The 27,368-nt window shown below is 37.8% G+C and overlaps 1 protein-coding gene across 6 annotated transcripts; it reads right to left on the bottom strand.

Annotated features, from left to right (window-relative positions):
- Positions 1-187: 187 nt before the first annotated feature.
- NIPA2 (NIPA magnesium transporter 2) lies at positions 188-27,042 on the bottom strand. 6 transcript variants are annotated; one of them, XM_047862841.1, is made up of 7 exons: positions 26,783-27,042; positions 25,892-26,028; positions 17,431-17,658; positions 16,064-16,120; positions 6,863-6,953; positions 5,315-5,475; positions 188-1,685 (listed from the first exon to the last, which is right to left on the bottom strand). In XM_047862841.1, the coding sequence occupies exons 3-7, from the start codon at positions 17,567-17,569 to the stop codon at positions 1,051-1,053; spliced, it is 1,083 nt and encodes a 360-aa protein (XP_047718797.1). In that variant the 5' UTR covers positions 17,570-17,658; positions 25,892-26,028; positions 26,783-27,042; the 3' UTR covers positions 188-1,050. The 6 variants fall into 6 exon arrangements, with proteins under 6 accessions (XP_047718797.1, XP_047718796.1, XP_047718798.1 ...); XM_047862840.1 differs by having other exon boundaries at positions 26,818-27,042; XM_047862842.1 differs by having other exon boundaries at positions 26,832-27,042.
- Between the last annotated feature and the right edge of the window lie 326 nt (positions 27,043-27,368).

Genomic DNA, 27,368 nt, shown 5'->3' with positions numbered 1-27,368 from the left:
TTATATAGTATTCTACCTTTTTGCATACATTTGAAATTTTCCATAAACACTTTTTCATGGATGTTTTTAAAAGGTCAAAATATATAGTGGTCTACACAAACTCTTAAGTAAAATATCTGGTACAAAGAAACCATATTTTACAAACATCTTAAGTGTGTTCTAAGCATTCAGACTTAGATGAGAACTGTTTCAATTTTTCTTTTTATTATAACATGAACTAAATTTAAGAAATTAGTCTTTTGACTTTATTTCCCAGAGTTGTTAGATCTAAATGACAATGTAACTCATTATGAAAATATACTGAAAAGTACAAGAGCTGATGTAAAATGGTAATCAAGGTTCCAGGTATCAAGGGATTAGAGTAAGTGAAGAATGAAACTGGTCAGGCTGTAGTCTGACAGACACAGGATGCACTGGTTTAGCATGGTGCCATCAAGGAATAGGAAGACCATCAAATGTGTGGTGGTAAGTCACAGTGTGAGAAACATTGCCTCGGGCAACTTCCTACCCTCTTTTTTTTTTTTTTTTTTTTTTTGTAAATTAGTTTTTCTTCATTTAGTAACTTAGGTTTCTCTTTTAACATTTTAAAATTAAGTCATCAAACAGGAGTCATTTTTACAGGTAAGGTAAATCACAGGATAATGTATTAGGAAAATTTTGTTCCTTTTTAAATCAAAAAGCCTTCAGATGGTCAGGGATTGATGGAGTGGGGATGACAAATGTACATTTCAGATTTTCATCACCAATGAAAAAATACAGCATTTTTATAGACTTAAAACTGTCAGTGCATTTAGATTTTGGTGAAGGAAAATTTAAAATACCTCTATAATAATACAATGTTAATAGAAATTGGCCATGTACTGAGGTCATTTTAGTGAGCTACCATCATGTAAATATAAGAAAAGTAATTTCTTGGTCCAAATCAGTGAAACTTTAAAAAAGATTGTCTCTAGAGAACATTTTTTGAGAACAATGTTTTTTCAGACACATTCTGATACTCAAATTAACTTTATAACACAATTATAGATTAACCTTTTAATTACATTTTTCTTAAAAAGCTGTGAGATTTCCATTTCTTCGGGAGACATTTTCACCACTGTGTTGTTCAATTCCACAGGTTAAGTTTTCTTCATTATTACTAAGAACTTCATACATGTTAGACAGATTGCCATTCATTGCTTTTTCATCTTGTCGAAAAGACACAGGGAGACTTGCTAGAGTAAAGCTGACATCTTTAAAGGCATGCAACAAGAATATTCCCACAATGATTGTAAAGAAGCCACTCAAAGTACCAATGACATCATCAACAGGCATATCTTGCCACTCCTTAAAAAGAATAGCTGAACAAGTTAAAACTGATGCTGTAAAGAATACATAATATATTGGAGTCACAATGGAAGTGTTGAATATATCCAGAGCCCTGTTCAGGTAATTAATCTGTGTGCTTACACAGACTATAAGGCTCAGCAGCAGAATCCAGGCCAGGGGATGTCGCAGCACAGGCTTTCCAGCAAACAGCTCTTTGATAGCAATGCCCAGGCCCTTAACACAGGAGACTGAAAATGCTCCAATTACAGAGCAGATTGTTATGTACACAAGAATGTTTGTCCGTCCATGGCGAGGTCCCACCACGAAGATTAAGATCAATGACACAATGACCACAAGTGTTGCAAAGACCACAAAACCTGGAGGAGGCAAGAAAAGGCTTATTTTAGTAATGGTGTAAGTATTAAAAGAAACCCCTGAGAATCCAAAACTCAATACAAAGGAGAAAAGGTGTGTCCCTAAAATAAGTATTAGATTTCTTTTGCTACCCTAGCAAAAGCACACTCATAAAAATTTAGTTAAATGTATACACTGGAGGGGCGCCTGGGTGGCGCAGTCGGTTAAGCGTCCGACTTCAGCCAGGTCACGATCTCGCGGTCCGTGGGTTCGAGCCCCGCGTCAGGCTCTGGGCTGATGGCTCAGAGCCTGGAGCCTGTTTCCGATTCTGTGTCTCCCTCTCTCTCTGCCCCTCCCCCGTTCATGCTCTGTCTCTCTCTGTCCCAAAAATAAATAAACGTTGAAAAAAAAAATTAAAAAAAAAAAAAAAAAAAATGTATACACTGGAAGCACCATAACGTGCTTCATATTCACAAATTGTTATACCACTAACATTTTTAACATAGTATCTCAGGCCCCATGATAATTAGACCATAGGAAACATCAGAATGATTCACAGCCACCTATTCTAGAAGATCTTACTACTTCCTACCCACTGGAATGCTCTAATTTCAAGAATGGAAATAATCAGAAACTAGTGGAGAGAAATTATGAGATGATCTTGAACACTCAACAATTTATAGATGCTGAAAAGAACAGCAGTTATAAAGTTCATCCTAAAAGGAGTAAATTTTTTAAATATTTAGAGACAATATTTAGAGACAAACACTGGGGTAAACAGCAAATCAATAAGAGAATCTGAAAAGTATTGTCAGGGTTCTCATTGAATATGGAGAACTGAACTTAGCAAACAACTGTGTAGCACCATGGGCCAGGCACTTTTCTCCGAAATTTGCACTGATTAATTCATTTAATCCTCACAACTACCCAATAATATCAATACTATCATCTGCATTTTAGGATGAGGAAATTGAGCAGTCACTCCTTAAACTCTGCTAATAAATAAATAGTAATAGGATTCTTAAAGAAGCAAATGTACAAAAACAAGAACAGGTAAAGGAGATGACAGTAACATTATGGAAGCCAAAAAGCAGAAGATAACTCATAACTGATAAAGCATATCTACGAAAGCTGAATCCCACATCAGCAGTGATCAAAGACTAGAATGTAACTCAGTTTGCAGCACAGAACTTTCCAAAGATACAATGTATCTCTGGAAGTGGGGTTAAGGGGAGACTGAGAAACAGGAGGCCTGGCTGAAAGTCTATTAAATTATGATCCCAGAATCCCTGCTCAGTTCTGAACATCTGAGTGACTGTTCTTCCTTCCACAGTGAACTGGAGGACTCTGGGCCAGTTGAGTATGAAGGTACCACACTAACACAGAACTTTAGGGTAAGGTAAATGTCTATGCCATTGACTCCCCCTGTCCCACTCAACTCCCAGGACTCAGGCAGCCAAGGAGGAGACTTTGCTGGGGATTTGACAAGCCCGACATTCAGAAGGCAGCCAAGGATCACCAGGAGAGGCACCAAAACAAACAGAAAAAAACAATGGTGAGAAACAAGAGAAGCAACCAGAACTTGAAGGGGCAAAATTGGAGAAAAAGGTAAGGTCCACACTCATCTCTCTGCTTTCTCCTTTGCAATGATTGCCAGTTCTAGAGTAGGGAGTAAGGATGGGCATAAAGGCCAGCAGAAAGTGGTGACTTGAGGCATGTGGAAGTTTCAGTAGACTAGGCAAAAATAAACCTTGGAATTTTGGGCTGCCTAAGCAGCTAGGACACAATGGACCAAGATTCCAGAAAGGAAGGAACTGAAGACAAGTGAGCCCAAATTTCTATGTGCAACTCCCCTTAAGGCATTTGTAGGCACAGAAGCTGCACGTGCCTAGGTTAGAGAAGCCAAGTGGACAGCCTGGTGAAAAAGCAAGAAAGCTGAGTGAAGAGGCCTGCAATCTTGGAATGCTAACACAGACACTGCCATTCAAAGTTCACCAAGGTGGAAGGTCCAAGTAAACATCCCAGGCTATCAGCTGAGAGAAAAGGACTTTGATCAAGAATATAAGCAAAATGGAAAGACACCAGCCCCTAGAAAGATAGAAGCAACACTTTAAGTTAAAAGTAATCTGTACTTGTATCTGCCTGACAGAAGAAATTTAGGTTCTCTCTGAAGGAATAAAACATCATTTAGAGCCTTTACACTTTTTAATATTGTATGTCCAGCATTTAACTGGAACTGCCAAAAGACAAAACTAAATGACTGAAAACAAAAGAAAAAATGGAGCCCACAAATAATCTTGACGTTGAAGTTTGCAGAAAAACTTTAAAATAACCAGGACTCTCTGAGGACTTGCTGCTTACCACCATGCATGTAGTTGACCATACATATATGTGAAATGTTGAGAGGGTGAATTTTGTGTTGTGTTTTTTTGGCACACACACACACCAAAGAATAAAAGCAAGCTCTTGGAAATTAAACATGAAATAGCAGAAATAAAAAGTCAAAGAGCTGTAAGACAAAACTGAGGATATCTCCCCGGACACAGAGCTAAAAGGAAAAATGGTAAAAACAGGGAAAATATATATAAGAAAAGTCATGGTACAATCAAGGAAGTCCAATCAACAGAAGAATAAGAATTTCACAAAGAGAAAACAAAGAAAATTAAAGGACAAACTGATTTCCTAGAGTGAGATACACATTTCCACATTTAAAAAAATCCATCAAGTATCTGGAACAATGGATAAAACTGGCCCACAGCTAGGTACATCAGTGGAAAATTTCAGATGACAAGAGCAAAGACGACATCCTGAAGGTTTCTAAAGATAAAAGATGGGTCACATATTAAAGATAAAGAATCAACTGTGTTTGATTTCTTAGCAGCAACACTAGAAGTGAGAAGACAATGAGGTCACATAGATTAAAGGAATTTTTATATATACAAAGTCTCAAAAAGTCTCATCTCTTCTGTGCCTTTCTTCTCTCCTACAACAGTGGCTCCAACCAAAATGAAGGAGTAAAACCAGGATTCAGAGCCAAGAAAAAATAGAAAGTGGAGGGGATCCTCTACAATGCTAATGAAGGAAAATCTAGAATGACAAATGTGCTAGCATCCTCAAGATACCAGTCTAGACTAAGGCCAAAAGAGTCTCTGGCAGAGATTTCCAGAAGAGATGAAACTGCAGAATACCTAATGTGTTTGAAATTTCTGAGGGGAGAATTAAGACCACCGGAGAAAAGCTTCAAGATGGACTGGTATATTCACAGAAAAGTTATCAAACAATATCCTTATTAGTAAAGGAGAAGAAATCACAACATAACATATGTCTAAACTGGGAATAAAAGTTATGTAGTGATTATAAATAAATCACTTACACGGAACTAAGTACATTCAACAGGTAGTAGATATAACAGATGATGCCTAAAGCCAAAGAGACTAGCAGCAATATAAGCATGTTATTTATAGACAAAGAGTTAAAAGAACAAAATAAACAAGGGTTTAGGGGCTGATAGGGGAAGAAAATGACCACTATTTTTCATAATAAGCTATGTAGAACAATTTGTCTCTTTACATGCACATAAAATTTTAGTTAAAATAAAAACTAAATAAAAAAGCAAACTAGTAAGACTGATACAGATTTTATTATTTCTTACCTGGATCTCCTAGCTTGTGAGACATTTCATTTAGAGTCTCGATCTCCTCTTCTTTTGGAGCATGAATGACCATAACTGTAGATCCTAGAATACTTAGCAACCATCCAATTTTCCCATGAAGATTAAGTCTTTCATTTAGAAAGTATGAAGAAAGAATGGCACTAAAATGGTGGAGAGGAGTGTGGAACATTAAAATAATCACACTTTTCTCATATTTAAATATCAACACAACTCAGAATTTTAAGTTATTAAAAAACTAAAACACTGTGAACTTGTAAAGATTCTGGCTTTCAGAAAAAGCTAAAATGAAAGTTTCCAGAGAAACACTGGTTTCATCATACACTAAACCAGCATAGTTACCGTATTTCTACTGTAGAAAATATGAAACTTACAATAAATGGAGCTGTGGCACAAATTTATAGCATTTTTATAGCATTTATAGCCTAAGAATATAAGTCCAAACCCAAATTTTATACTTAAAATTGGCTCAACTTTATTTATCCATACTGGTTGATGCATACTTCCTATGTGTTCGTGTAATAATTTGTCTATTAATTAAATCATCAAGTTTAAAAATTTTTTTGATGTTTATTTGATAAAGAGACAGAGCATGAATGGGGAAGGGCAGAAAGTGAGGGAGACACAGAATCCGAAGCAGGCTCCAGGTTCTGAGCTGTCAGCAGAGCCCAAGACGGGGCTCAAATCCATGAGCTGTGAGATCAAGACCTGAGCCAAAGTCGGATGCTTAACCCACTGAGCCACCCAGGTACCCCTAAGTTATCAAATTTTAATACATTATAGCCAGTTTAATCCAAATCTAAAAATATATATAATGTAAACCTATAAATATAATGGTATAATATACAGAAAATTCAGGGTAAAAGACAATGTACCATAATATATCATTATATATTACATAGTATCTTGAAAAATTATGTAATTTACATATAATATCAATTTATATATATATATATACAGACTATCTTGGGGGAGAAAAATTAAAAGAAAACTTATTAATCAACTTTGAGAATAGTAGCCCAAATCCAACTTCAACTATTAGGGGCTAAGCTAATTAGCTATTGGGGCTAAGCATTAAGATAACAAAAAGGACAAATCTTGGACTGCTCCAAATGAGTACCCCGAATCAGGCTTCAGAGGCACATAATCTTGCACCAAATCACTGATTTTCTGTAGTAGGTATAAAAACTGATTTATCATCAACCATCATCTATCAAAGTGTACATGTCTCAAATGATAAATGTTCCAACAAGTCCAACTTGAAATTTTAAAAAATTGTAATAAAAGTAGAACTATCATTGGCTCTGAATACAAGCAAGAAAAGCATAGATGCATTTACTCTCCCAAATCGACAGCATGCCTATGCACAAAAGATAACCCTTTAAAAGCAAATTAATACACAGCTTAAAAAAAGTTCTCAAGACTGTTTAAATATAAATTATTCTGAACATGTATAATTAGATGGTACTGAATACTTCATGGACTAAAATACCGACTGCTGTTTCTACATATGAAATGTAGTGTCCTTACCTTACTAGGACGCTGAGAGCTCCTAACGGAGTCACTAGGGTGGCTGGTGCAAAGGCATATGCAGCAAAGTTGACCACCTCACCTGCTCCCACTTGGGAGATAGACAACAAAAGAAACTCAGGAACAAATCACTCAAAATGGAAATGCCTGCATTTTATTTTCATTTAGAGTTGACCCATGAACTGAACAGGAGTTTAAACTTTGTCCACTTACATGTACATTTTAACCACTATAGATGTATTCTGTATGATCTTAATATTTTCTCTAGTTTATTAAGAATACAACGTATGATACATATCACATACAAAATATATGCTAATTAACTATGTTGTTGGTTAAGACTTCTGGTCAATAGCACACTAATAGTAAAGTTTTTAGGGAGTCAAAAGTTATTTGTAAACTGTCAACTGCACAGGGGGTTGGTGCCACTAACTCCCATGTTGTTGAAGGGTCATATGTACACACACACACACACACACACACATAATAATGTACTATTTATATATTATGTACTATATATAAAATATATATATGTATATATATTATGTACGATTTCAATTGTATTTAGCAATTTATTTTCTCCCAGCTATTCATAAAGGTTCTTCTGTAAATTATCAACACTAAAGTTCCAACTAATTAGAAACAAATCTGTAATTTTAACTGAAAGAGACCTAATTTATGCTTACAGATTTTTTAAAATAAAATTTTAATAGATATCTATATCCTATGACAACAAACACAAATCAATTAAAAGCAGCTAAAACTGGTGTAAAAGCACTTCTCCCAAGTCTTTTTCACTAGCTTTTTCTTTTTTTAAAACCCAACTCTTATATCCGAAGGACATCCTTAGGTAGCTACAATGTTCCAGATGCTGTTGTAGGATCAGGAAATGCAGCAGTGAGCAAAACAAAGATACTGTTCTCCTAAAATTTACATTTTGTGAGGGAAAACAGGCAAAATAAAGGTCAAGTGATTAGCCACGCAGTGTAGAAAAACAAAGTGACAGAAAGGAATGGAGTGCTGCTGAGGGCAGGATCGTGGTGCCAAACATGGGCACTCTGATAGGAAACTTTTAGACAGTCTGGTCTGAAGTGAAATATTTACCTGCAGCTATCTGGGGGGGAGAATCTCCCAGTCAGGGAGTACAGCAAAAAAAAAACCTCTGACTCAAGGCAATGTCTGGCATGTCTGAACAGCAAGGAAGGCAGGACAGCTCCAATAGAATGAGCAAGGGGAAAGTAGCCCAGGAGTCAGAGGTAGCCAGGGCCATATGGCACAAGTCCTTTGTGAGTCCTGACAAGGATTTCATCTAAATTGAAAGGCCACTGGGGAATCTTATGCAAGGGAAGGATGTGATCTTAAAGAAAAAGATCACTCATGGCTACTGTTTTCCAAAATGGTTATACCAAATTTCACTTAGTAGAGTAACAGAGCTCCCTTTGTCCCACTTGGTGGTACTGTCAGATTTAGAAGTTTGCTAATCTGTTAATGGGGAATGGGATTATTTTATTATTCTTCCAATTTGCATTTCCCCTTTTCATGTGTTTGACAAAGGAAATCTTTTAATGGAGAAGCTGGTCAACTTTTTTTTCCTGTCTGCCAGTAAATCTATTTGTTTTCTCTTACTGATTTGAGGTAAGTTTTTATATATTTTGAATGTAAATCTTCTGTGGGTTAAAAATTGCCCTAGGCAGGAGAGTCTTTGACAAGGTGGAGGGGAGTGAATCCAGAACACAGATGGAGGGGCTAGCCTAAGCAGGAGGAGGACGTTTTTTTTTGTAACGAGAAAAAGGGATGAGAAAGAAGGTAAGATTTCAGATTTGGTGTGGGAAATGGAGGGAGTTCTTAATGGCTTTTATGATCTCTCTGAAGTAGAAGGCCTACCACTATTTGAGAGTGTGGAAGCCAGTGGAGTTGGAAGAGGAAAATAGAAAGTTTAAAACAGACTCACTGATATTTCTTTTTAAGTTTATTTATTTATTTTGAGAGAGACAGACAGACAGACAGACACTCCCAAGCAGGCTCTGTGCTGTCAACACAGAGCTCAACGGGGGGAACTGTGAGATAATGACCTGAGCCAAAATCAAGAGTCAGATGCTTAACCAACTGAGCCAGCCAAGTGCTCCTTATTTTATTTCTTAATGTATATGTATTTGCAACCCCCCTCTCCCCCAAGACTCACTGATTTTTAGGGCAATTGAAACTACGCTGCATGACACCGTAACAGTTGATGTATGTCATTATACGTTTCTCCAAACCCACAGAATGTACATCAAGAGTGAACCCTAATGTAAATTATGGACTTCGGGTGATTGTTATGTGTCAGCGTAGGTTCATCAACCGTAGAAAGTGCACCACTCTGATGAGGGGTACTGATAATGGGAGAGGCTATAAATGTGTATGGGCTGGGAGCATATGGGAAATCTCTGTCCCTTCTCCTCAATACTGCTTTAAACCTAAAACTGCTCTAGGTTAACTAAACAACAACCAGAAAAAAAATAAAAATAAAAATTTCCCTAGGCATGTAATAGAGTGTGCTAAAAAAAAAAGCCCTGGAAACTGGAGGAGTTTCAGAATATTGGAAAGTCACAAGGACATGATGAAATGGAACTAGTGGCAAAGAGGTGCTATCTGGAAAAAGAGGAATGTGAAAAAATTAAGAGTTTTTATCCAAGGTAAATCAAGTGCCAGAAGAAAACATCACAATAAAGTTACAACAGCTAAAAGCTGAGGCAGTATCAAAGAATAGCTTTGTAAATGAAATCATTTCACGAATCAAAGTTACATGAGAAAGCCCCATCAAAGGAACAAATATTGATAAGCTATTGTTTGGAATACTTTTGTATTGTTTTATATCAACCCTTTTTTCCACAGTGTTGACAATTTGATATCCATGAGATATCAACTTAATATTTAGTAATATTTTGAGTTAAATCAGCAAAATATTACAACCATTTTTTTGCCACATTCTGTAATTTGCCTTGTCATTCTTTTAAACTCTTGATAGTGCTTCCTACAACTTGCTTGAGAAATGTTATTTTTTAATTTTAATTCCAGTATAGTTAACATACAGTGTTGTTAGTTTCAGGTGTTCAATATACTGATTTGACAATTCTATACATTATTCACTGCTCATCTTTAAGTGTACCTTACAAAAATTATTTTATTTTTTAGAAAGAGTGCAAGAGTGGGGGAGAGGGGCAGAGGGAGAGAGAAGAGAGCCACAGAGCTTGATCCCACAACTCCAGGACCATGACCTGAGCCGAAATCAAGACCAGGACGCTCAACAGACTAAACCACCCAGGCACCCCTTAACTGTACTCTGAATACCCTTCACCTATTTCACCCATCTCTTATATGGGAGATCTTTCTTTAAATTCTTTATCCTTCAAATTCTTTAGTGTTCTCTTTCACATTTAAGTTTATAAACCACCTAAAGTTTTTATGTATGGAGGTAGAAATCAAATCTTATTTTTTTCCATATGGATTGTTACAATAATATATACTGAAAAGCATATTTCTCTATTTCAATATCATCTTTGCAATAAATATACTGTTTCTGGGTTTTAGGGTTCGCCATTCTTTTCTATTGGTCTATTGTGTATTTTGGCACAGTACCATACTCAGTGTAGCTTCATAATTAAATCTTAATACCTAGTAGAGTAAATCCTTTCACCTTTTCTTAAGAATATCTTTGCTTTAGGGGCACCTGGGTAGCTCAGTCGGTTAAACAGCCTTCGGCTCAGGTCATCATCTCATAGTTCCTAAGTTTGATCCCTGCACCGGGCTCTGTGCTGACAGCTCGGAGCCTGGAGCCTGCTTTAGATTCTGTCTCTCCCTCTCTCTCTGCCCCTCCCCCGCTCACATTCTGTCTCGCAAAAATAAACATTAAAAAAAAAAAAGTATTTCTGCTTTACTTGGACTTCTGTATTACCATTCAAATTAAAAAAAAAATTTTTTTTTTCTAACGTTTATTTATTTTTGAGACAGAGAGAGAGCATGAACGGGGGAGGGTCAGAGAGAGAGTGAGACACAGAATCTGAAACAGGCTCCAGGCTCTGAGCTGTCAGCACCAAGCCCGACGCGGGGCTTGAACTCACAGACTGTGAGATCATGACCTGAGCTGAAGTCAGACGCTTAACCGACTGAGCCACCCAGGCGCCCCTCAAATTTTTAAATCAACTTACCATGTAGCACATAAGCACATAGGTTTTAAAAGGAATAGCACTTAACCTGTCACTATGGAGAGGAATGTTGACTTTCCAATAAGGAATCCTTCAATCCATGAAAATAATATATCCTTGTATTTGTCTTTTTCTCAATAAGATTTCATTTTTTCCATCAGTATCGTTCTCATCTTTTGTTAGATTTAGAATTAAATAATTCTTGTTTTTAAGAATTATATGCAAATGACACCATTTTAACATTTCATTTTCTAATTGTTGCTGATAATACAGAAACACAGCTAAGTTTTGTATGTTGACTTCGTAACCCAACACCACTTTGCTAAATCTTAATTTTATAATTTATCTGTATATAATTTGGAATTTTTATACCCACAATCATACAATCAGTAAATAATAAGTTTATATATTTCTTTCTATTTCCACCCCTTTGCCTTACTGCATTTATTATGAAATTCTTTCAGGATATTGAAGGAGTAACGAGAAGTCATTTGTTTGTTTCCAGTTTCAAAAAGAAAGCCTTCAGTATTTCATTTTGGTGCTTATTTTGATTGTTCTGGTTTCACTTGTCTTGAAATGACTTATTTGAAATGGTTTTTTAGTTATGAATAGTTGCTGAATAAAAATTCGGTAAACTGAAATGATGCTTTTTCTGAATTTATTAACATCATTAATTACAGTGATTGGTTTTCCAAAGTTATGCCAACTTTACCCCCCTAAGATAAATTTATTTAGGATTTTTGCATATATGTTCACAAATGAGACTAGACTATTTTTCCTTTCTTATACAGAGTCAAGTTTTGGTATTAGGATTATACTAGATTTTTAAGAAGAGTAGGGGAATGTATACCGTTTTTTCTATTATTAGGAAATTACTCAATTGCAATTATTTCTTTTAAAAATAGGGGCACCTGGGTGGCTCAGTTGGTTAAGCATCTGACTTCCGCTCAAGTCATAATCTTGCAGTCCCTGAGTTCAAGCCCCACGTCGGGATCTGTGCAGACAGCTCAGAGCCTGGAGCCTGCTTCAGATTCTGTGTCTTCCTCTCTCTGCCCCTCCCCTGCTTGCACTCTGTCTCTCTCAAAAATAAACATTAAAAAAATTTAAATAAATAAATAAATAAATAAATAAATAAATAAAAATGACCACAGAACTTGCCAATGAAACCATCTGGGCCCAGGGCTTAATGTATGCAAAGGTTTTAAAACTATAGACCCAATTGTACTAAGTTAGTAGAAATCTGCCTATTTTATCCAAGTTCTTATATTTACTGAGATAAAACTGTTCAAACATCCTGTTGGTATCTACAAAACTCTAGTTACATTACCAGCTATTCTGCCTTCTCTATTTCTCCATCAGTTTCAACAAAAGGTTTATCAATTTCATTTAGATCATAAACCCAAATGTTGGTTTTAATACCTTTTGTTTTCTATTTAATTTTAGCTCTTCTCTTTACTTCCTTCTACATTTTCTTTTTTCTTGAACTAGATGCCTCACCTTTCTTATTTTTAATTATATTTATTTAAAACTGTAAATTAAAAAAAAATTTTTTTTTTCAACGTTTTTATTTTATTTTTGGGACAGAGAGAGACAGAGCATGAACGGGGGAGGGGCAGAGAGAGAGGGAGACACAGAATCGGAAACAGGCTCCAGGCTCTGAGCCATCAGCCCAGAGCCTGACGCAGGGCTCGAACTCACGGACCATGAGATCGTGACCTGGCTGAAGTCGGACGCTTAACCGACTGCGCCACCCAGGCGCCCCAAAACTGTAAATTTTAATAACTTCAGTAATAGTCCACAAGTTATGATATTTTGCATTGGGCACCAACATACTATTTTCTAATTTGAACATATTTTCTATTTTCATTCTGACTTCTTTAAACCATGGAGTACATAAGTGTATTTCTAAACTTCCATACATAGGGATTTTTATGTATTCTTTTTGTTACTGATTTCTAAGGTAATTATAATGATCTATGAAAACACTCCATTAAATCCTTTGAAAACTTTAAGACTGGCTTTATGGTCTAGCAAATAGTCCATTTGTATAAATATTCTTTCCATATGCCTTTGAAAACAATGTAGATCAATGACATGTCCAAAAAGTTTGTTAAATTTGCTCTTCAAATGTTCTATAGACTTAACAATTTTACTCTGCCTACCCTATGAGAGTGTTATATTAATATTTCACCATATGGTGTTGGATTTGTCTATTTCCCCTGTTCCTGTGTCAACTTCTGCTTTTAATATTTCAAGGTTATATTATTAAATAAAGTTAGAACTGTTAAAGCTTCCTGAGAAGTTGAACCTTTTATCTTTATGCTTTGAATTATATTTTACCTAGCCTACTCTTCAATCTCAACTTTCTTCAGGTGTTTTTCCATCTTTCTCTTTCAGCCATTCTATATCCTTGTTTTACAAGTGCATCTTGTAAAAGACATGTAGTTAATTTTTATTTGTTTTTATAATTCCAATACAATAATCTTGTCCTAGTTTCCATTCTTAGCAGCACCTGACTCTGACCCTTATTAGCCCAATTCAAAAGTTCACTCTCTCTCCTACCTACCTGCTCTGAAGTCTGCAATTACATCTAGAGCAGAAGTGTCTTCAGCTTATCATTCTGAGCTTTATGCCTTTCTCTGATCTTGGCTAGGTAATTCATTACATGTTGGATCTTTCATGTTTTTAAGAGTTTATATTCTATCCAACCTTTTAACTTGTTTTCAGCAAATCTTATCAGTTCATCTTCAAAACAAAATCCAGTATTCTACCACTTCTTAACACGCTCACTGCAACTCCTTTGGGTCCATGCCATCACCACCTCTTACCTGATTATTTCAATAACCTCCCACCCGGTTTTCTTGCTTCTTCCCCTATGTGGTCTATTCCTCAACACAGCAGCCTGAGAGACCTTATTAAAACCTAAAGCATATCATGTCACCCCTTTGCTCAAAAGTCTCCAGTGACTTCCCACACATTAAAGTCAGAGTCATTTCTGTGATGTACAAGACCCACCCTCATTACTTCCCTGAACTTATCCCCTGCTACTTCCCCCACATTCACTCTCTTGCTGTTCTTGCCTCTTTAATGTTACCTGAGGCTTTAATAATCCAGTGCTGCATTAATAAAGCACTCCAAAATGTGGCAGTTTAAAAGACAAGCCATATTTTCTATTAGTCAAGATCTCATGGTTTCTCATAACTTCTATTGGTCAAGACTTCAGAAAGGGATCAACAGGTACTTCTCACTCAGGGTTTTTCAAGAAGTTTATAGTCAAAGATATAAGCTGGGGCTGCAGTCATCTGAAGGCTGGATTTCCCTCAGTAAGCAACCCAAGCAATCAAGGCAAAGCCACAGGCTTTTGGTGACTTGGCCTCAGAAGCCACACATTACAACTTCTTTTGCATCCTATCACCACACTGGGCCAGCACTAATTCAGTGTGAGAGGATTATACAAAAGTGTAAATACCAGGGGGCAAAAATCATTCTGAGCTATCACACTTCAAAAGGTCAGATTTGCTTCACCTCATAGCCTTAATATTTACTGTTTCCTCCTGCTTAAAACATTCCTCCCCCAAATATCCATATGGCTAGCCCCCTCATTTCCTTTACATCTTTTATCCATCTATCCTTCACATCCCTTCCCTATCTTACTCCTAGCAAATGTTAGCATTTGTCACTAACACACACATTTTAATTTCTTTATCTTGTTTATTATTATTTGTCTTCCATCTAGAATGTTAAGTCTTATGTGCATAAGGATTTTTCTGTTTGTTTCAACAGTTTATCTCCAGCGCCTACAACACCTGGCATACAAGAAACAATCAGTATTTGTTGAATGAATAGTCAAATCAGTCTCTTTGTTATTTCAACTGCTCTTAAACTTATAAGAACATTTACATAATTTAATCCTGAATACTTTGAAGGCTCAGTGAATTATCATTTTTTATGTACTTTTTAAAAATGTTTATTTTTGAGAGAGAGAGAGAGAGAGAGAGAGAGAGAGAGCAAGCAGAAGAGGGGCAGAGAGGGAGACAGAATCTGAAGCAGGTTCCAGGCTCTGAGCTGTCAGCATAGAGCCTGAGGCAGGGCTTGAACTCAACGGGCCAGGAGATCATGACCTGAGCCAAAGTCAGATGCTTAACCGACTGAGCCACCCAGGCGCCCCTCTATGCACTTTTTTAAAGGTAATCATCAAAATAAGCATGGACACTCTTATCAAATGGATACCTGTTTTCCAATTTGGAATGAAAGTCAATGAAGGGGGAGGAATTAAAAATGGGATGTTTTCTACAATCTTTTTTTTTTTTTTAAGTTTGTTTATTTATTTTGAGAGAGAGAAAGAGTGCGCAAGGAGGAGTGGGGCAGAGAGAATTCCAAGCAGGCTCCACACTGTTGGAGCAGAGTCAACAATCCCACCAACTATGAGATTACAACCTGAGCTGAAAACAAGAGTCAGATGCTTAGCCAACTGAGCCACCCATGTGCCCCTCTATGATCTTTTACTACCAAATTTATCTTCTTAAACTGAGAATTAAAAAAAACACAGGTATATTAAACATGTTTTAATCAGACAGGTAAAAGAAAGTCTTCTCATTCAAATTAAACTATTAAACTGCTTGCTAAATGACTTTTACTGGCTTAAGTTTTACATATTTTGAGTACTGTTCATTAAAAAACAAGAACTTAAGGGGTGCCTGGGTGGCTCGGTCAGTTAAGCATTCAACTTTGGCTCAGGTCACGATCTTGTGGTTTGTGAGTTCGAGTCCCGCATTGGGCTCTGTGCTGACAGCTTGGAATCTGGAGTCTGCTTCAGATTCTGTGTCTCCGTCTCTCTCTGCCCCTCCCCCACTCACTCTCTGTCTCAAAAAAACCCCCAAAAAACACTAAAAATTTTTTAAAATAAAAATGAAGAATTTAATTAGTTTTAAAATGTGCTAGTAATATGAAGCTGTACTAGTATATGCAAATATTTTAATATACAATTATATTTTCTTGAAATGTTCTCTATACATACTTGATAGCAATCCAGCCCACCACAACCATTCTTTAAGATATGCATGGCCACCTTGACCTGTGAATGAAAAAATATTTCACTTTTTGGGAAGATTATCAGACTCTTATAAATTTATGACAACTATTAGCTATGACAGATTTTAAAACATCTTATTTGTTGATGATTATTACTTTGAATAAAGGTTCCATCATGATTTCTTAGATAATATTTTTATGATTCTCTTAGAAAAGAGGATGAGGATAATGAAAATGTTACAATTTTTAGGTTTGCACTATACTACAAACCTCATTCCTTGAGTGAAGTAATTAAATTAATCCTTATATTCAGTCCATACTTCATTCTTTTGTTTCGTGAACTCAGCTTCAATAAACCAAGTAAAGAAAATGAACCAGTAAGTAGTAGTCCAGCTTCAAATGAATTAGTCTGAAAGTGGATAAGCCATACAGGTGTGGGTTAGCCCCATTTATGAGGCAGTTACCTTGGAGAAAGGGGTCTTATATTGACCATACATAAAAAGTTAAGCATTAATCACAGTCTGGGGCTGCTAGGATATTCACTCTCCTTTTCTACTTGACTTTCTTCCCAATAAAAATAATAAAACCAGGAAGCAACTGGTACTTAAGCCATTGTCCAAAAGAAAAAGCCAATGCAAATGAACTCTTTGATAAACATATCCATCATGGACAATGCAAGTACCTGTCTTAGGACAAGAATGAGGAATATACTTGTTCACGCAGTATATGCCAATACTCTCTCCTTTGCCCACTAACCTCTAATAGAGGCTACTATTTTAAGATGGTTTGACTAGCTCTGGCCATAAAGATGGCACAGGAAAGAGGGAGAAGGTGTTTTGTTTTGTTTTGTTTACTACCAAAGCAGGTCTTCCTGTGAGGTCAGAACCAGACCTAGAACTAAAGCAGAGACTGAGTGATGAAACACGGCCAGGATGCAACATAATGCTGTTGTGAATGCGCCAAAGTCAGAGTGGGGTTCAATCATAACGAGTATCCCCCAAGATCTTGCCTTCAGTAAGATTCTGATTCTATTCATAAACCCTTATTTCCTTCTCTGCAGAAATATCAAAATTTTAAGATAAGACTGGATGCTAATAGGGCACTGGTCCTTATTTCCACTTTGAAAGTAACTATAGGAGTGAACAGCTAGCTTATTAATGACATTGTCTCACTTTTATTTTTCTCATTACAAAGTAACTGATGTTTGATTCTCTATAAACATTTACAAGGCTTGCATAGTTCAAAGTTTCAAATATACTAACTAGGAATTAAGATGTGGTCCTCTACCATCAAGAACCTGAGTAAACAAGCATAGACAGATATCATTTCACAGTCACATAGGGCATAGCCTACCTGCTCTCATGGAGCCTTTCCTGGCAAGGCGCAGAAGACCTTTTTTTTTCAAAATGAAACTCCCGCCAATGAAAATGCTGGAGCTCATAGCCAATCCCAAACCAATGTAAAAGTCATATTTTCCACGCCCCTGGATCATTTCGTTTGTTACTGAAGTTCTTTAAATCACACTGATTACAAAACAGAGAAACCGCTGGTGCTAGAGGCAGGGTTATGCAGTCTTCAAATCTAAACAATGTAAAACAAGACAAGATTTTCAGAGAATGATAGTGATAGTCCAAATGCAACTCAAAAATTTACTCCATTTCTCTTCTCATAAAGGAATATTTTCATTACTACTATTGATATTTACTATTTATAATTTACCACTAATGTAATTATCTCTCTTCCAGTTATGGCAAAAGATAGGATCATGATATAAAGCCATACTAAAAAATCAAACTCATGGAATCAGGGAACAGACTGGTGGCTACCAGAGCCAGGGATAGAGGAGTGACAGATATGGGTATAACATAAAGAAGTCTGGGGGTATAATGTACAGCATGGTGACTACAGTTAAAAATACTGTGTTGTACATTTGAAAGTAACTAAGATCTTAAAAGTTCTCATCACAAGAAAAAATTTATAATAGTGTGAAGTGATAAATGTTAACTGAATTTATTGTGATCATTTTATATACATATATGTAATCATTATGTTGTATACCTTAAGCTAATATAATGTTATATGTCAGGGATAACTCAATAAAACTGAAAAAAATTATGGGAATGCAAGCTGGTGCAGCCACTCTGGAAAACAGTATGGAGGTTCCTCAAAAAACTAAAAACAGAATTACCCTACAACCCAGCAATTGCACTACTAGATATTTATCCATGAGATACAGGTGTGCTGCCTTGAAGGGACACATGCACCCCAATGTTTATAGCAGCACTATCAACAATAGCTAAAGTATGGAAAGAGCCCAAATGTCCATCAATGGATGAATGGATAAAGATGTGGTGTATATATATATATTTATCTACCACATGTATGTATACACACACACACACACACACACACACACACACACACAATGGAGTATTACTTGGCAATCAAAAAGAATGAAATCTTGCCATTTGCAACTACGTGGATAGAACTGGATATTATGCTAAGTGAAATTAGTCAGAGAAAGACAAAAATCGTATGACTTCACTCATTTGAGGACTTTAAGAGACAAAACAGATGAACATAAGGGAAGGAAAACAAAAATAATATAAAAATGGGGGGGGTACAAAACAGAAGAGACTCATAAATATGGAGAACAAACTGAGGGTTACTGGAGGGGTTGTGGGAGGGGGGATGGGCTAAATGGCTAAGGGGCACTAAGGACTCTATTCCTAAAATCATTGTTGCAGTATATGCTAACTAGTTTGGATGTAAATTTTAAAAAATAAAAAAACAAAAAAACCAGACCTCATCTGAACAGGCAAAACAGCCAGAGATTGTATACCATGTGCATGGTACTATCTATGCAAAATATGGTAGAGGAATATCTGTAGGTTAAATAAATACTGTTGAAGCAGTAAGAAAAAAAAAAAAAAGAAAAACAATACACTAAATTTAAAAATTTAAATTAATTTTTTTTTCAACGTTTTTTATTTATTTTTGGGACAGAGAGAGACAGAGCATGAACGGGGGAGGGGCAGAGAGAGAGGGAGACACAGAATCGGAAACAGGCTCCAGGCTCCGAGCCATCAGCCCAGAGCCTGACGCGGGGCTCGAACTCCCGGACTGCGAGATCGTGACCTGGCTGAAGTCGGATGCTTAACCGACTGCGCCACCCAGGCGCCCCTTTTTTAAAATTTTATTTATTTATTTATTTATTTTTTTAAATTAATTTTATAAACTCTAGTTTCATATTTAAATAATGGTTCCAGTCTTAGTTGACAGTCCAAAGTAACAAAACTTTGCTGTTAAGAAAAAATATTCTACAGAATGAAAATAAATCATAAAAATATACAAATTTAGTTCATAAATACATTTACCAGTTTCACAACATGTCCTTTTTAAATAATCTACACAGAGAAACTCAAAATTTTCTCACCCATACACTTTCTTCTTTGAAATCTATGTAGATATAAACAGATGGTTATTTGTTATTTAGCCTATTTGGGGGTGTGTAGAAAGAAAACAGCTTCCACATTATTTTGTTAGCAGAGGATGATCATTCTAACAGACAGATGTTTGCCATAGTGCAAGTGTGATACTGATGGACTTTTTGGAGAACATGAGGGCCATGGACCTAGAGGGCTCAAACCCTAAGACCAGACAGGGAGCAGAGGCTTATCAAAGACATTTCAAATGTCACTCATGATCTCTGCTAACAAATGAACTAAAGTTAAGTGCAGAAAGTAGAGGGAAAGATATTACTCAGCAAGAAGGTTTATGATTAGTTATAACTTACTGCCAGCCCAACTTTCTGGTAGGTCCTGAGATTTTCTGTCCCACAAATTAACTACTGAGTTCCAGAACTAATCTACAATTCAGTCAGGATCCTCACTCATTAACCCTTGCCCACTAGCCAACTTTTTCCATTGTTCAGGTTATGAGATTCTGGCTTTTAGCAAAAGCATCATAACTCTAACCACCTAACCCCTCAATTGCTTTATCCATTCACTCAAACAGTATTTACCAAACATAAGCATTAAGCATTATGCTAAGCTCTATGCATATAATGGTGATAGCTAAATTTTAGTCTTCCATGGGAGACAAACAAAAGACAGTTAAATAAAGGGTGATAATGTTCTGTAATAATGGTAAAAAGGGGCCAAAGGGGCCAGTGTTTAGATTTGCCTGTTGAGTCACATTATGGTTCCCAGAACCCTTCATAAGAACAGTCCTTCCCAACCCATTGATTTGGGGCTTGGCTCCGTGGCTTATGCTGGCCAATGGGGGGAAGGTGTAAGTGACAGGAGTGCCAGTTCCAAGTCTAGACCTAAAGAGGACCTTTATATTTCTGCTTGCCCCTTTGCACCCTGCCATCACCCTGTGCACAGCCAAACACAGAGTCATCCCTGCTGACTTAATGAACCATGAGTATGATCATAAATAAATGCTACATGCCACTGGGATAACTAACTTACACACCTAAACAGACTTACTACAGATAAATATAAAATTCCCATCAGATTTTTGAAAAACCAAAACTTGTCTGCAGAAATGGGGATCAGTGGTAAAGATGGGTGGCAGGCAGACAGGGGTTCATTGTATTATTCTACTCTATGTACTATGTATGTTTGGACGTTTCCATATTAAGGTGTTTTTTTTTCTTTTTTTTCAACGTTTTTTATTTATTTTTGGGACAGAGAGAGACAGAGCATGAACGGGGGAGGGGCAGAGAGAGAGGGAGACACAGAATCGGAAACAGGCTCCAGGCTCCGAGCCATCAGCCCAGAGCCTGACGCGGGGCTCGAACTCACGGACCGCGAGATCGTGACCTGGCTGAAGTCGGATGCTTAACCGACTGCGCCACCCAGGCGCCCCTATTAAGGTTTTTTAAAACACATGTTGCAGTGCTCAAGAGCTGCAAAGATGTCAGGAGAGAAACAACTAACAAGTCCCAAAAGCAAAGTCACCCCACAATCTAGGATAAGATAATACTGAAACATGGAAAGAACATAAGACACTCAAGTCAGGGAGGTGCTCCGAGTTTTATAAGTATCAGTCACATACAATATGGATGAGATTAGCTGTCTAATTGAAACCTTTCCAGAACTGTTCTCATAAGGATTTGGAGAAGTATCCCTAGTCCTCTGAATGCCACTCCTAAGGGAAGAAAATGCATTGAGAAAGGTCCAAGGCAGGGAATTTGGAAGATTCAGTCCTGCCTCTAGCTGGGTGCATGACCTTGGTTGAGTCGCCACCTTAACAGAGACACATAAGAAAAGAAAGAAGCTAAAGAATCTGTAAAGTTATTGATTTCCAAATTTCAAATAAACTATTGGTCTCTTTATGTGGTAGCCCCAAACTTCAACTTAACTTCAGCTTGCCTTTGGAATAATTCTGGACTGTGACAATCAGTTATGTACAGAGACATAAACATATGCAGGGAGGGGGGAGGCAGCAAATTTGGGAATAAAATGGTTAGCAGAAAGAATTACTTCTATAGACTGTAAGGGCGCCTCGGTGGCTCAGTGGGTTAAGCGTCATCTTTGGCTCAGGTCATGATCTCGCAGTTCATGAGTCTGAGCCCCACGCTGGGCTCTGTGCTGACAGCTCAGAACCTGGAGCCCGCTTCAGATTCTGTCTCTCTCTCTCTCTGTCTCTCCCTAGCTCATGCTCTGTCTCTCTTGAAAATAAACATTAAAATATATAGAGAGAGACTATAAAAAGATTATGACAACAAAAAAAGTGTGCTTAATGGTATTCCCAGCACACTCTAAATGACTCACTTAACCATGTTTATGATCCAGTCTTCCTCACTAGACTGCCAGATGCTGGGCTCCTACAGCTTCAAAATATGTCTTAATATCGGTTTTCTCAGTGAATATAGATGAATGGAATAATTATAATTGGTCCTAAAAATAAAGCTGTATCATTTAGATCAGCTTCCTAAAATGTAACAACTGTTTTTACAGTGTATAAACTTACGAACTGTAAAAAGTTGTCAAAGTATGCTGGGAAGTGATAGTGTTATATGTAAGTGAAAATGCAAAGGTAACAGTAAAAAGTCTGGGAAGATGGGAGTAAAGAAACCTAGCTACCAAACACACTTCACCCCACTCTGCATTCCAATGAACAAGGATCACCTAATAGTCATCAAAGCACCCACTAACTTAAAATCAGCTCCTTTAACCATTATCATCATGAAGCACTGTTCTTAATTATCATTCAAATTCTACTGAGGAAGTGACTACCTAAAGTTCTCTGGTCCACAAACCTCCCTTTTAAAAGTCTGAACAAGCTGATTTATAGTTTGAATATTCTGAAATCTATAAAATATAACTGTTACCTACATAGATGATACCCATAAACAAGTCAGGTTTAGCTACAGTTCCAATCCAATCGCTTCACAAATCCAAATTCAGACTTCACTTACATAAAGCTCATTTTTTAATTTTTTTATTTTAGAGAGAGACTGCAGGCACACTCACAAGCAGGTGAGAGGGACAAAGAGAAAGGGGGGGGGGGAGAAGGGGAGAGGGGAAGAGGGGGAGAGAGAGAGAGTACACCTTAAGCAGGCTCCATGCTCAATGCAGAGCCTGGCGTGGAGCTCGAATTCACGAACCTGCGAGATCATGACCTAAGCCGAGGTCAGACGCTTAACTGACTAAGCCACCCAGGTGCCCCTGAAATGGATTGTTTTATTCTTGAGTATACTATGAAGTAGGGCCAGGTTTAAAGATAGCTAAACAAGAAAACTTCGTATGTTTCACTTCAACTATGTTCTCAAATCAGAGATGACAAGCTTCAGGTGATAATGTGCCCATCCTACCTCTGACAGGGACCAGGTAGAAGGTCCCATCCCATTCTCCTCTCCTCTAGCTGTTATATTATTTATAGTGTGGTCATCTGTTCAGTAAACATATGCGGAGCAGCTCTAATATGCCAGATGTTGGGGTTATAAAGATGATTTGATCACAAGTCCCTGACCTCAAGGATTCCACAGCTGAGTAAAATGATCTGAAGTGACCCATTTTAATTTTAAGCACACTTTTAAAGGCTCTTAGAATTTCCAAATTGTTCTTTCTGAAGTTTAATTTTCAAAGGTGATTTTACTTTTCCGAATAGTTATAACATTAACTTTCATTAAATACAAGTTATGTTAAAAATGAAATAAATATATCTTAAAGAAAATAAAGTTTTGAAATTGGTCCACCTTCTTCTAAAATATGGAGAACATGTAACAGGAAAAGATGGGACTAGTATTCTACCATCTATAAGATAAGCTGATACTAAGATTTGCTTTGCAAAATGACTAACAGTAGGCAACACAATTACCAAAGTCATATACTTTTTAAAAATATACCAACAGAAGTACATTTACAGCTTTAAACTTGTCACAACATTTTTGACATTTCATTTTCACAAAACCTTGAAAGGTATGTGGTGAGGGCCCCATGAAGAGAAAACAGGTACAGAGATGTCAAGCAACTTCTCAAGAAGTGGGTAGGTAGCAGAACCAGTGCTAGAATCCAGCCTTTTGCCTTTCCCACTGGAGTCTCCATTTAGACCCAGAGGTGGAACACAAGGAAGTAACAGCTCCAACCAGGCTGTCAGTGTAAATCATCATCTGCCCAATCTGCTCCTCCTTGTATTCTGACCATGGCTTCACCATCCTCATTACCCAAACTGGATACAAGGGCCAAGAGTACCATATGGAGTATACCTTTGTGAAATACAGCCTCATATCTCCATGGCTCTCCCAATCCTCATTCAGCTTCAACAATGATGCTATCACACTGCTCTATAAAACACATCTGGGGGCTTCTGGGTGGCGCAGTCGGTTAAGCGTCCGACTTCAGCCAGGTCACGATCTCGCGGTCCGGGAGTTCGAGCCCCGCGTCAGGCTCTGGGCTGATGGCTCAGAGCCTGGAGCCTGTTTCCGATTCTGTCTCCCTCTCTCTCTGCCCCTCCCCCGTTCATGCTCTGTCTCTCTCTGTCCCAAAAATAAATAAACGTTGAAAAAAAAAAAATTATAAAACACATCTGTGCTATCTCATTCTCCTGCTTAAAACCTTAGAATGGCTACCCAATGTTTACAAAAAGAAGTTCAAATTTTGTAATCCTCTAACACCTTTCACCATTTGTTCCCAACCTAACTTTTAAATCTTATTTCCCTATACTATAATTCACATACCCTATGATACACCAGAGGTCAATATACTGCTGTCATTCTTACCTACTCCTTCTCCTCCTCCATACCATTGTTATATTCTCCCTTCATCTTAAAAAAAAAATTATTTTTAATGTTTATTTTATTTTTGAGAAAGAGAGAGAGCATGAGCAGGGGAGGGGCAGAGAGGGAGACACAGAATCTGAAGCAGGCTCCAGGCTCTGAGCTGTCAGCACAGAGCCTGATGCAGAGCTCGAACTCACAAACTGTGAGATCATGACCTGAGCCGAGGTTGGACGCTTAACCTACTGAGCCACCCAGGCGCCCCTTCCCTTTCGTCTTTTAAGGTGCAAACTCAAAATGCACCTCCACAATGAAGCCCTGCTTGAATTCCACAAACCAGAGAAATCAATCTTTTCTGAATTCCTTGGCCTTTAAACCTATACTTCTCTTTGGACACTTTTCTAGCCTATATTATGGTTACTTATGTATACGACTTACATCCCCTTCATGGTGGCTTCTTGTGGGCAGGTGCTTATCTCATTTACTCAACCAACAAACATTGACATGAATATATACTATGTTCTAGGAATGGGAATATAGCAGTGAATAAAACAGACCAAAACTCTGCCCTCATGGAATTTACCTTGTGTTGGAGGTAGGGCAAGACAATTAAAAAAAATAATAATAAATAATATTATATTGGAAGGTGGTAAATACTATGGTTAAGGGCATTGAGGAGTTGGGTTGAGGGGATTCTATTTGAACTAGTTTGGTTAAGAGGCCCAGTGGAGAAGATAACACTGAGTAAAGCCCTGAAAGAGACAGGAAAAGAACAAAGCTGAGAAAAAATGCAAAGGCATGGAGGTATGAACTGTTATGCAGCTTTCCAGGAAAAGAAAGGCCACTGTGGCTGACACTGAGTGAACAAGGGTAGGCAGGATACCACAGCAGGGTATTTTTATATAAAAGAAATACCCTGAAAACAAGTGTAATTCTTTTTTATCATTTCCCTCTAAATAGTAATAGCTACTACTTACTGAACACCTATGAAGCACTGTTCCAGGTAACTGATACACATTATTTCTAATACATACAATGAGAAGAAGGTATCTTTATCCCCACCTTACAACTAAAGAAACCAAACCTCCAAGGGGTTAAATCACATGCAGAGGACCACACAGAAAATTATACAGTCTGAAATGGAACCTAAGTGTCTACTAGACTCTACTTCTATATGGGCTGCCCACACTGAATGAAAACTAATATTAGAGTTTTTAATCTTTACTTCTGTTTGGTTTCCACTGATTTAACTTTTTCCAATCTCTTACTTTGCTAATTATTTTTAAAAAGTTTTCTTTAATGTTTATTTTTAAGAGAGTGAGAGCGAGCGGGGGAAGAGCAGAGAGAGCAAGAGACAGAATCTGAAGCAGGCTCCAGGTTCTGAGCTGTCAGGACAGAGCCCGATGCAGGGCTCAAACTCTCCAACGGTGAGATCACGACCTGAGCAAAGTCAGCCAACTTAACTGACTAAGCAACCCGGCTTCCCGCTAATTATTTTTAAAAACGGTATTTATAAATACTGCAGAACCTAAATCTCCAATCCAAATTTAGCAACATCAGTTATAAATTAAAATTTTAACTTACATGTAAGTTTAATATGGTCTCTCTTACGAAAAAAAAGGCTGGAAGAGGTCAGAGATGACTTATTCACTCTCATTTCCTTGTAAATAATACTCTTTATTCTCATTTAAAGTTTTAAACCCTGGTAGAGTAGCTCCGGCCTGGAAAGAAGAAAATACATAAGTAAGCAAAAGGACTGAACAGTTACCAAACAGTTTCAAAAATTTGGCTACTAGCCTCCATACTCTTTTTTCTTACCAACATGAAACCTACTCAACCAAGCATAAACAACATAGTACTTCAACAGATAGCTTACTGCAATGAAACAAAGATCTCTACTCTCCCATCTTACTTTTACTACTAAAAAAAAAAAAAAAAAAAAGTACTACCTAGGTATATGGTTTATAGAGAATTTCTAAAAACAGAAAACGTAGTCCTGTATTAAACGAATTGAAAAACCTAGTGAACAAATTAAAGAGACACAAAAACAAAACTAAACGTATATAGAGTTTTTATGAAAAGGAAGGAGGGATTAAATGACTTTATAAAAGTTAGGAAATTAAAAGTCATGTTCAACGGCTGACTTCTAAAACTTGTTCAACGGTCAGTTAATATCTCCGCAGCAGCTGAAACAATCTAAAACTCACAACAAAACGAAAACTATGTGAATGAGCTGAATGAACTGGTGCCCCGACAGGGTCAAGCCAGATTTCCATAGAATTTAATAGCAACCCAATTCGCAGTGGGATTCCTTGAGGCAGGATAAGAGGAAAAGCCCTTCCATTTCACAACACACGTGTTCCCAGGGAAGAGAAAGGCGCCCCTGAAGGGCCCCTGCCAACCCAAGACCAGCAGATTCGACCACAGCCCCTTCGCCCTTGCTTGAAAGAAAAAATTAAAAACTGGCGACCTCACCCCAACTGGAGGCCGCCCATGGTCCCCTCCACTACCTGGCCCTGGTCACCTCCGCTCACACGCCCACACAGGCCGCACGGGCCGCCCCTTCTTGAGCTCGCGCGGCCAGTGCCTTAGACGCTGTCCAGTAGGAGGTGAGAGCATCCAGGGCTGCAGCCGTGCGCGCCGCCTCCTCCATGGGGGAGCGCCGAGGGGAGCCTGCCCCAGATGACCCGCGACCGCCGCCGGGACCTAGAGCTGTAAGTAGCCGAGGAGAGCCTGGGCGCGGTCGAGTGACGCAAAAGGAGGCGCGCGCACGCGCAGTGCAACGCAGCAAAGGCCCGCCCCGGCCCACCTTACTGTGGATTTCCGGTTTCTTTAGCTGGCCTTGGGCTGTGGAGAGCAAAGAGAGCGGGGCGGGATGAAGGAAGGAGTGGATGCAATATTTTGCAAAGTAGGTTCGACGAGCAAGTGATTGAAGTCAAAGAACTGTGTGCTGCTTGCTTAAAATGCGAATTCCCTTACGCGGTTACCGTGTAAAGCTGCATTTTAAGCAGACTGCCTAGCAATCCCTAGGGAAATGGTGCTCCGAGAGGGCAAGGGGCGG

This window comes from Prionailurus viverrinus, chromosome B3, assembly GCF_022837055.1.
Source record: "Prionailurus viverrinus isolate Anna chromosome B3, UM_Priviv_1.0, whole genome shotgun sequence".
NCBI classification, from domain to species: Eukaryota; Metazoa; Chordata; class Mammalia; order Carnivora; family Felidae; genus Prionailurus; species Prionailurus viverrinus.
Note: the sequence above shows the minus strand (reverse complement) of the source record. Positions and strands in the feature narration are given on the sequence as shown.

Bases quoted from the DNA above. Each gene is read 5' to 3' on its own strand.
- NIPA2 (XM_047862841.1), bottom strand. From the start codon at position 17,569: ATGATCCAGGGGCGTGGAAAATATGACTTTTACATTGGTTTGGGATTG. The intron at 16,121-17,430 runs GTAGGCTATGCC...TTTCATTCACAG, and splicing joins GAAAGGCTCCATGAGAGCAG to GTCAAGGTGGCCATGCATAT. The intron at 5,476-6,862 runs GTAAGGACACTA...CCACCATTTTAG, and splicing joins GCTCTCAGCGTCCTAGTAAG to TGCCATTCTTTCTTCATACT.